Below are 11,447 nucleotides of genomic sequence, written 5' to 3'. Positions count from 1 at the left end.
TCGATCGCTCTCTCTCTCCTCGTCTCGCTTCCTTTCCGCCTGTCAGAGAGAGGGTGCGTGAGAGGTGCCGCCAGCATCAATGGTGGTGGAAGAGCATTCACGGTGGGGTTCGCATACCGGCTCCGGTTAGCACGCGTGGTAGGGATAATTAAACCGACACAAGCGTAGCTCCCTACACTGCCTAACGGAAGGACGAAGAAAGGTTACCATGGCTACGTGGATAGGATCTGGCCAATCCTGGTGTGCCTCGTAGGCGTGGTCTGTACATTGGCACCCCGATGCCTTCTATCTCCATCTCTTTTTCTCACCCGTACCCCTCCGCAAAGTCGAAAGGTGGTGGAGGTAGCGAGACAGAGGTAGAGGTACGTCTAGAGCGCCAGCGAGACAGCCCGGTTGCAACGGGCGCGTACAAACGTATCATGCTGGGTAGGGCCGGTGCCGAGATGCCGGCTTGTAAACGAAACCAGTTTGCTATCCGATACGATCCAGGCAACAGCGGCCTCGCGTGATATCCCCACGACGTGGAAGAGCGTCAGCGTGCCTGAGCCTAGTGGGTGTTACCCTGAGCGACCTGGAGAACGAACCTCGCGAACCGACCTGACAGCGATCTACGATGAGCATCGGAGCTCCTACGACGCGCTCCTACTGTACCATTTCACGACATTGTCACGTGTCGCTTCAAGAATTATTTCGAATTTAATCAGTGACGTGTCGTGCGATGCGAGAGAGAAAGAGGAAATTACTAAGCTTTCAGAATTTAGTACTTGCGGAAACAATCCGTTGTTTTTCGAGAGGATATTTGTCTCTCTTTATTCCTACAAGAGATTTAAAAACTCGTTGAAGTACTACTCTCTAAATGTCGTAATATCTGCCTCGTTTATACATCCAAGACTTAAAAATTTTACAGTGTCAATGGTGAAGTGGATAATCTTCCAGTGACCGTTACATTAGTTTGTAAGATGAGAGAATGTATCGCGGGTGATTCCGACGAATCATGAAAAGATCCAAGAGCAAGCATAAATCGGAGCCGCGTGTTTCTTGAGCCGCGATCGGACAAGCTTGACATCGACTCCGAGGCAAGCTGTGGCAGAATTGGTGGATCGTGAGAAGATCGCCGTTCCAGGAAGATGTCAGCCGCTGGGACCACGCCGTCGAACGCGAACGGTCCGCTTGTACCTGCTCCGTTATTCGCTTTGCCAACGTTATCCTTTTCCGTGAACCAAGTGGCCACGGTCTGCGAAACCCTGGAGGAGAGCGGCGACATCGAGCGGCTGGCCAGGTTTCTATGGAGCCTCCCGGTCGCTCATCCCAACATCCAGGAACTAAATCAGAGCGAGGCCGTTCTCAGAGCGCGTGCTATCGTCGCATTCCATTCCGGACACTATCGCGAGCTCTACGCCATTCTAGAGAGGCACAAATTCACCAAGGATTCCCACGGTAAGCTGCAAGCCATGTGGCTGGAAGCGCACTACCAGGAAGCCGAGAAACTTCGCGGCCGACCGCTGGGTCCCGTGGACAAGTATCGCGTTCGAAAGAAATTTCCGTTACCAAGGACGATCTGGGACGGCGAGCAGAAGACGCACTGCTTCAAGGAGAGGACCAGGTCGCTGCTCAGAGAATGGTATCTCCAAGACCCTTATCCGAATCCGGGAAAGAAGCGGGAGCTAGCCGCTGCGACGGGACTCACCCCGACGCAGGTTGGAAATTGGTTCAAAAATAGAAGGCAGAGGGATCGTGCTGCTGCAGCGAAAAACAGGTGTGTCATAAATCTAATTTTATTTTTCCTGCTAGTCGAAAAGAGCGAGCGACTAAAAAGAATAATTGTTCGAACAAAATCACGTTTCGTTTCCGTCGCGGTCCTGTCAAACAATTTATTTCATTTATCAAATTTCGAATTTTTAAACTCATTTAAATCACGATATTCTTATCCGCAAAATAACAGAATCGACGGATTCTAATAAACTACACTTCATAGCAATCGTTCAAATTATATATAATTAAATTTGAATAATTAATTACGAAAGAGTTAATAAAATGTATTTATAAAATTCATTAATAAAGTATATTTTGTGACGAGAAAGCAAGGACTGAACGAAACTGTTAAAATTTTCAATTATCAAATGACAGTAATTTTTGTACTTATATATTTTTTATAGATATATATTTTTTGTTCTAAAAAAAAATACAATATTTATAAAATGTGAAGTCCATTTACTAAAACTTTTATTTCTAAAATTTTAAATAAACGGGAAATTTTTAGTTTTTTGGAAATAGAAAAAAGTTACAAATAAACAGAAACTTATTCTGTTTTCAAAAAATCAAAATTCCTCTAAATAATTACATAGATTTCCCGATAATATTACATATAGATTTATGCCTACGACAAAACAGTGATTGTTCAAGTTCAAATATGTTATATATAATGTACAAAACATTGTGTATACAAATATTGCCGTTTTCTTAATTAACGATAAATCTCTATTTTTTAAAGTCAAAACAGAAAGGAAATTATTTTAATGTTAAAAGTTCACAAATAATGTTTATTTATAAAAGTTAACAGTTTTATTCAATCCCTGACAAGAAGAGAGTAGAATATTTCATATATGTCATATTCTGAGAGAGATATTCGTACTCATTTAAATATTTAAGGTCATTAAACATGCGACAAGTTAACGAACATAAATATAAATCAAATTATGACAATAATCAAAATAACTTAATTATCTAAGGCTCTATATATAAGAAGATAAATATAAACACACACGGTGGCAAATCGAAAGTTTGTGTAATTAATAACAATAATTAAATTAAATAATAATCAAATCATTAATAAGCAATAATTAAATTATAATAATTATAAATTATTGAATTCACAATATCGAAAGTGTTAAATAATTGTTTAATTTCGTCATAAAAATATACGTGTGTAATATTTCAAATAAATGCTAGGTATATTGTCAAAAATTGTGAATGAATTGTTCTTGAATCTTTTCTGCACAAAAAAGAAGATACTTTCGTATATTTCACCAATAACACATGGCTAAACAATATGGAAGCCCATATGGAAAACATATTGCCACGGTGTAAAGTTTACGGAAAATCTTTTGTGACCCTACACTATTTTTTTCGCAATGCTTCTGTCCTGCATTGAAATTTACAATACCAACAGGTCAATGACGACAAAAACTGTGAGAACGATTTATCGATCATCGTAATTTTACTTATCAGGATAATCAACATCGTTTTATATAAAATGTCACATGCAAAGAATCTACCGTGATAAATCGAAGAAGCCGATTCACATACGTCTTAGAAATCGTCGGTTATAAAGTAGAAGGAAAGTTTTGTTCATTAAGTAGCGTTTAATGGAAGTTAATCGCGAAACGATTAGTGGTTTAGGTCCCTTTAGACAGATTGTTGTACTGTGTCCTCGGCAAACGAGCCTTTGTGCTTGCCCCAAGGTCCCCGCGTGGAGGGTCGCGTAATTTCATTTTGACATCCGACGGAGGGTCGCTGCCGTCGGGCGAACGACGATTTTCGAATTACGTCTTTCAAATTGTGTTTTGACGTCGCGCTCTCTCTTTCTCTCTTTTTCTGTCTATCCTTCTATCTGGCGATACACTCGAGCACCGAAGTTCCAGGATAGCTTTAAAATAGCATTTGAATCGGTCTCAAATCTTTGCTTTCTCCGTCTTTGTGCAGGAAAATGAAAGGAATATCATGCGGAAATATTTCTGCCCACCCTTTTCGTGGCTTTGAATATTTGAAATTTTTTAGTTAATTATATTCCTGAAACGAGAGCTCGGCGAAATAATTTTTTTAAGAATGTATCGTAGAGAATTGAACGAAACGTAATCCGCGAAGAAAAATTAATTGCCTCTTCAAATATATTTAAACAATCATTACTTACATGTATTAAAACATACAGACATTTCTTAAGACATTGCTATTCGTCGATTGTTTTTTCGAAAGACTCAGAAATACAGATGTATTTAAAACCTGAAGAGTCGTTGACCTTAGAAGAAAAGAAATGATACAAGAATGCAAGGATTGTAAAAAGAAAAATGTTTCCGACTAGTTACAACGTTCATTATTAGGAGACAAGATGTGGATAATAGAAAAACGGTATCTCTGTTAGGAATTTGTACCTGTTTCTTTGATTCAACAAGCAGTCAGGTAATGGATGGCTAACCACATTTCAGCTATATTTATCATTAGCCGAAGCCGCCTTTTATCTGCATAGAAAAAGGAAACTTGAGGATTTTCTTTTTCAACGGGAAATGCTTCCTTCTTTCTCAATGGAAAATCTCGAGTAAACCGACGTGCGAACCGGATGTTCCTTTCGGTGTGATTTATGAGTTCTCGGAAGACCTACCCGAACATTTTCGCCATTGCTTCCCAAATCTCCCAGTTCGCAATGCCAGACACGCGATCTTGCATGTGCGATATTACTTTGATTCTAGTTTGGGAAAAAAATATTTATTTGTAATATCTGTCTAAATGATTCCAAAAGTTAATTGAATGGCTTTTAAGTCAAAGATATAAAGCACCTGTGTATCCAACAGTTATAAAATTAAGATTCAGTCCAAATATTTAAAAGGCATTTAAAAGAGATATGTATATCTAATAAATAAAATAATATATAACACACATAGACTCTAAATATATCCACGATTAGAAATAATTGTAACTAACGTTTGTTTTCTTGCGTACAAGAATCAATTTGTATCATATCGTTTGAGACACGAGTCTCTCACGTTAGTCTCGCGAGCGACATGCAACATTCTGGCGGATTAAGATGTTAATTCATTCCGTATTGGTGCGTTATTTACATCGTAAATCAGGATGAATGCTTCGATAACCTGCACACGATAAACTGCCGTGGAAAGTCGCACCGACCTAGATCCGTCCCTAATGCTCGTGGACGTATCGTGTAATTATTGCGCTCTGAATGAAGTCATTAATAGTCATTACCTACGTCTAACGCTGTAATTGATATATCGTTAACGGTCGACTATGGCTCGACTATACTGCTCTAATTGATCTTGATGAGCTCCGCGCAACGAATAAAGATTATACCTTTCGAGACTCGCACTGTCTCTAAACCGCGCGTTCGTTAAAAGTGCAAGAAAATATTTATATAACTTTACCGCATAATGATCGTAAGTCTAAAACTGCTCGTTGCGTCATTGACAATAAAACAGATCGTTTGTCGTATGTGTTGGTTGTTGTGTCTTTCGCGAGAAAATATGCGTAGCACAAGATTTATTAAATGGAACATGATATTGCATAATTCTTTCAAATTATGCAATGCGATAAGATCAAATAAAAACTGTGTTAGAATTTCTTTCGTCTGATAAATTGTATTAAAATACTAGGCGCATTTCGCATGTGGTATTGTAATCAGAAAGCAATATTATTATTGAAATTTTATGAAATAATATTTTGCCAAAACATTTAAATATATACATTAAACTTAAACAATTGCGAGATATAAAAAATATATATAATAATTTTCTCGAAAATATCACTTAAGGTAAATTTAATTTAATCGAGAAAACGATGATTAAATAATTAAAAAGTTATTATTATCAGAAGCAAAAATATATTATTCTAAGAAGCCAAAGTTTTTGCACAGCACAATTACGTTGCACTATTTTACACACTTGAAAATTATTTCAAAAATGTAAAATAATTTTTTTTAAATATTGCTTATGTCACAATTCCACAGCTCGCTATATTCGAATAAAGCTATCCTTCAATGACTACAATGTACCTATTATTACTCGACGTAATGACATTTCGTATCTGGCCCGGAGCCACATTTTCCTGCACGTAATCCTTCGAATCCCAGGACGAAGTCGCTTGTACACCCCACGTTTAGATAAAGATAGAAAACCTCCCGAGGACTCTGCAAATCCTCCCAGAAAAATCGAACATCGTATGACACTTGAAAGTTGATAGGAATATGTGATTGTTTCATAGTTATTTGAGATTATCATGATTTATATTATAATATCACTTGATTGCTTTATTCCAAATCCTTCGCATTATTCTTCGTTCATATTTATTAATTATTAATCATACTATATTTGCCTAATTATTAACTGTATCGTGTAGTGTAGAAATATAAATAAATAATTATACAAATAGAGCATAATTATTTATTTATAAAATTTCTATTATGCGAAATTATAATATTGAAGACTAAACACACCACGATATATATAATTCTTATTTTAGATAATTTTTAGATAAATTTTTATACGTTTTATTCAATTATATTCGGTATTATATGGACTTTTCTCTGTAATTTTTCTCCACAATTTCTATTTATATCGAAATGGCTTTTTGCTCTTTTTGTTACGTGCTTCCAATATTTAATAACTCGGTCACCGAGTATACAGGTAGCGTTCATTAGCCACGACGTGGAAAAAAACATACCATTAAAAAATTCATAAGAGATATTTTGCATCACTGGATAACGCAGTTTGTTACAATCGTTGTTAGTTCCGAAACGCTGAATAATGTAATCCACAAAAAAATAGCGGCTTTTTTCCATCATTTTTCCATCTATCAGCCGTACTTTCCACTCTTTTAGGCAATTCCCTTTTTATTCGCGAATTATGAATTCTGAACAACATCGACGAGGAAGGCATCCACCGCGCATTGTAAAGAGCTTAATTCCCGATTGATAAAATCCGCCAACGATCAGACTGTAAAATTCTGGTAAATAAGTACATTCCGTACTAAAAATTTCACGTAATTTCCATATCCCCTTTTTTACATCATGTGTTCCGATTGAAAAATTGATAAAATATTTCCAACGTTATCTCCGCATCGATTTACGTCAATGTAATCGGGCAATTTGGGCACGCATCTGGGATTATTACCATCTAAGCCGTCGTTTGTGCCGCGTCTTCGTGAAGAATGATCGAGATGCAAAGGCATCCACGAGACGCCCGCGTCCCAAATGTTTCATTTTCGTCACGTGTCGGCGCCCGCGAAGAATGTCGCAGCTCCCGTCATAACGAAATTCCCTTCGTGGTGCATTTTCAGTTCTGACAGACTGGGGTAAAGCCGAAGCGAGTCTACTTCGTCGCGTAGTTGTCGTCGTCGTCGTCGTCGTCGTCGTCGTCCAGACCCGGGGGTGGGTTAGATAGACACGTAGACAGGATACGGTGCCCGCCCCGAGGATCCTGGAAGGTCCTTTCAGAAACGTCGATCCGCATACTCTCTGCCAGTCTCGCGGTATATTTTCGCGGTCCAGCGAGCGAGTTATTCAATATGCTCAACCCCGAAAGCCCTGGAGCAATCTCCGTGCTCGCACGTAGCTACTTGCGTGTCTGTGTGGATGCGCGGTCGCCGTTACGTGTGCGAAAGTGTCCATGTGTGCGCGTGTCGATGTATGTAAGAGCTATATATTACGGGGACGAGAATGGAACGGGCTGGTGCTCCGTCCGCCGCGCCGGTGCGGTGGGCGCATTCTGTCGCGTTTTGCGGTAAAACGCGGATAACGGAGGTGGAAGTCGCAGAGAACATATATAATCAATTATAAAATTGATGCGTCGAAAAAACGAATCGTAAAGATATAAAGCGCTATTTAAATGATGCATTCCTTCTCTCAATAAGAGTGTGTTATCGTCGCAAAATGCTATTTTAATTCTTTTTATTTCTTATTAACGTTTGATTGTTATTAATCGTTTATTCATTTCACGCGGCAAATCTCGTTATACATTTCGAGTATACGTTCATAGAACCGTGTTGCTATTAATTATACAAAACGCGCAGGAGAGTTTAACGCGTAAACGCGTTCGTAGAATCGGATATGTATACGCGCAGAAATCCTTGCGCAAATACAGACGTACGTCCAAGGGAACTGGGAACGCCGTAGCCTGTGCGAGAATCGAGGCTTCCTAAAGAGGGGAAGGAAGGGAAAGGGCGTCTACGGCCAGACGCGGGTGATCGAGGGGGATGTATAACCACCTCCAGCAACCCTCCGCGTTGCCGGCTTTTCGGGGGTGGCTTAGCTCGAGCGTGTTCCGACTCTCCTCTTTCGGCATTGCCTTCGCCTCTGAAGTTATCAGATTTTGATAAAGTCTCCGGTGTATTACAGACCCCTCACTGTTTGCGTTTCCACGCAGATCTCGTCTGCGTTGCCACCTCCCGTCGCTACATCCCTTCCTCCTCCCTTCCGGACTTGTTCTCTTCCATCAGGATTCGCGCGATGCCGGTTACTTCCTTTCTTTGTGAACGACCCGAGACCCCGATTGCGCTCTTTTTTCTTTTTCTCTTTTTTTTTTTTTTTTACTCGACTGACTACGAACGGTGGAAAGGATGCGCCACTTCCACAATATGCGACCTTTTGCTTTAAAATGTATAATTTACTTTTTAGCAATACCGTAAATCAATGTTTTATTCATTGTTATACTGTAAATTTGCATGATCTTTTTAAGAATATTATGTTTTTAAATATTTTCTACGGATATTTTTTTAAGGCGATATAAAAAATTAAGTTTTTTAAGTTAACAGATTTTTTTTTGAGAGAATATAATATTGTAAAGATTCATTCGATTATTCTGAGAAAATATCGTATCTCTCTCGTGAAAATTCATTCGTTCATTCGCCGAGAATATATGTGTTTGGTTAAACATGTCGCCTAAAGGAAATTATCTCTCATAAGCATCTGTGAAGGAAGCGCGAATACATTTTTGCATAAAACTTAAATCACAACGACCAGAAAAGACGGCCGCAGGATTTATGGTCACGTGAAGTCTCCCCCCCCCCCTCCCCTTCTCGTGTGCGAGATGCACGTCCTTTCGAATCATTATTACATGCCTTCCGGTACCTTCTCTTCTTCGAGTCACGGTCAAGTGTCACTCAAGTGCAGCACCGCCGTTATCTTGATGACCTTAAACGAGAAAGGAATATGGAAGAAGAGACGCGGATGTGTCATCGCGTTGCGCAATCTGCCACCGCGAAAAATATCCTGCGGCCGCGGGTCTTCGGGAATGTCCACCCGCAGATGGACGACAGATGTCCGGCTTGAATTCCCGTTTCGGGAAGCGCCAGCGTGAGAAAATTGCAACGCGGAGAGAATTTTTTCTTTTCTCTCTTTTTTTTTTTTTGCGGCAGAGAGAAAAATCATAATCCTCTCACACATATAAGCGAAAGGTAACATCGAGCAGAGTCGTTTCGAGACCGTTCAATCTATCGTAGTCGGAGACGACGTTGCCTCTGCATTTGAGATTGCTTTTACAAATCAATTTAACCTTTGGATTTCCGAGACGGGAGAACATTAAGACCGCCACGTCTGTCGATTAGATTGTTGTCAGCTAAAATTGAATAGTATCGTGATTTGATGCAGAATATATTGAAGAATTAACACGCGTCACTCTGTACAAACTGCGTTACGCGAGGCTGTTAACGTGAAAAAAATGATTTCATACGGTAATGTTAGATCGGCATCGCGGTCACGTTGCGGTCGTTAGCGATCGAGTCGATGACGATCCGAAAACGTTCGAGACCAAGTGAGAGCATTGGTCGGCGAGTTAACAACGATAATGACCAAAGACTAACGTATACGCGATTTGCCAGGAGAGAGAGAAAGAGAGAGAGAGAGAAAACACACCGCCAAAAAGCCGCGTAGCGGGCAAAAAGCAGTAGAGACAAAGGCAATGATTAATTCCACGTTGGATGTCCAGGATCATTAGCGGCCAGACTGCCATGACACCTGCTCGCACGAGCCCTTCGTGATAGATTGCCGGGGCAGCGGCCGAGGCGAGCGAGCGAGTCGCGGTCGGGATCGCGCGCGGCGGTTACTAATGATTCCGTATTTCGACATTCTGAGCGATATTCAGGAAGCAATGAAAAAGAACTCGGGTATTACTGCCACTCGCCTGGGGTGGCCGCGCAATTCGCGTGGCAGCTTTTTGTCAAGGGTTGTCAAGAGGTAACGTGATTGATGGCGGTTGGCAGGCAGCGCGCGCGGTGTTGTAAAGCATATATCGCGATGCAGAAAACGAGAGCGCGCGAAAAACGGGATTTAATAAGAACACGGAATGTGTCGGTGTGTAATTAAGTGCTCGGGCAAAATCGCCGTGTATACCCGTACTTCGTACACGAAGCGAAGTATGTAAGTGCAGGATTCGCGCGACGATATAATTAATTCGCAAAGAACAAGACAATATACAAGATATATAAAGATTGCGCGATTTTTAATGTTATTTTTACCTAAACACATGTTCCGATTTAAAGTAGCAATTGATCTGACGATGAGGTAAATTAAGCTGCTATCTCAAAATTATGTACCGAAATTAAGTATTTTGCTAATAAAGTCCACCTGCGACAAACGTTTCTATCCGACTAATTCTCAAAGAAACCAGCTCATCGAGCCCATCATCCATCGACAAATAATTAGACGCGTTCGCGAGATGCGTCTAGAAAGAAGATGAAACAGCGAGGGGGCAAAAGGTACAAATAGGTAATTGACGTGAGCGGACCAGCTGTCACTTGTTTCCGCCGGGATCACTTTTTGTTTCACGAGTGTGGTACGGACTTGGCAAGCAAGAGCGCGGGTGCCTGTTTTCACGCCATCGCCGTGGGGGTTCCCCTAAATGCGCGGTAGGAGAGAGAGAAGCACCTACATGCTACGGAAACGTGTGTGCGACACCGACGGGGAGTCAGCGGCGAAATATTAGGGCGAGATATTGGACCGCAAGCTACTAATTCGTACGATGATATCGATTCGTACACGGAATCGTCCGGTGTGACGTGCGTCCGGCAATCTCTCTCCTGGTCTCCGTGTCGCACCTATACCTATACCATTTTCGTGTGTCTGTACGATCAGACCTCGCATCTCGGCAATCGAGAGACTCCCGCCGATCCTTTGTCCCTCTCTCGAAACGTGAGACACTAGCTACACATATATGTGCGCGCACACACACACGTGACATTTACGAGCGAGATCTCATCACGCCCACTCACGTGACGTGGATCTATATTTGAGAAATACAATAATTCGATGGAAACACGAAAATATAATATTACGCGAATAGAATCGTCGGATTCTCGCGATGGCCCGAAGGTCTCCGATGAAATTTTGTTTTCCATGAAATTTTTGTTGTTCCATTCTGTACGACGTTAATCTGTGAACGCGGGTGGGCGATCGATCGAAAAGAGCGAACGGCTGTAATTCTTGACGATTGATAGAAATTTCACACGCTCGCATGGCTGATCACGCAGCTATATAGCGAATAGTACGAACGAAAGCGAATTTCGAATTCAAACGAAACATTGTTATTTGCATTCAGGTGAATCGAAACCAGCCATTGTCTCTCGTTAGTACAATTCGATCAGCCTTGAACGTGTAACTGCGAGATCATTCATCGAGAGTGCTCATTCATACTTCGACTGGCAAAATAAATTCACCATAATTACGATCGAGT

The 11,447-nt window shown here is 40.8% G+C and overlaps 1 protein-coding gene across 4 annotated transcripts in view; it reads left to right on the top strand.

Moving 5' to 3' along the window:
• The first annotated feature begins 369 nt into the window (after positions 1–369).
• Optix (optix) overlaps positions 370–11,447 on the top strand; it is a 48,415-nt gene continuing 37,337 nt past the window's right edge. For all 4 annotated transcript variants that reach the window (XM_083040203.1, XM_083040201.1, XM_083040202.1 and 1 more), the window contains exon 1: positions 370–1,756. In XM_083040203.1, the coding sequence (XP_082896329.1) occupies positions 1,128–1,756 (629 nt within the window). In that variant the 5' untranslated portion in view covers positions 370–1,127. The remainder of the gene's footprint in view (positions 1,757–11,447) is intronic.

The sequence above is a fragment of the Prenolepis imparis genome, unplaced genomic scaffold (genome assembly GCF_030444845.1).
Source record: "Prenolepis imparis isolate NDT839.2.m4 unplaced genomic scaffold, iyPreImpa1.0 SCAF_6, whole genome shotgun sequence".
Lineage (NCBI taxonomy): Eukaryota > Metazoa > Arthropoda > Insecta > Hymenoptera > Formicidae > Prenolepis > Prenolepis imparis.
Note: the sequence above shows the minus strand (reverse complement) of the source record. Positions and strands in the feature narration are given on the sequence as shown.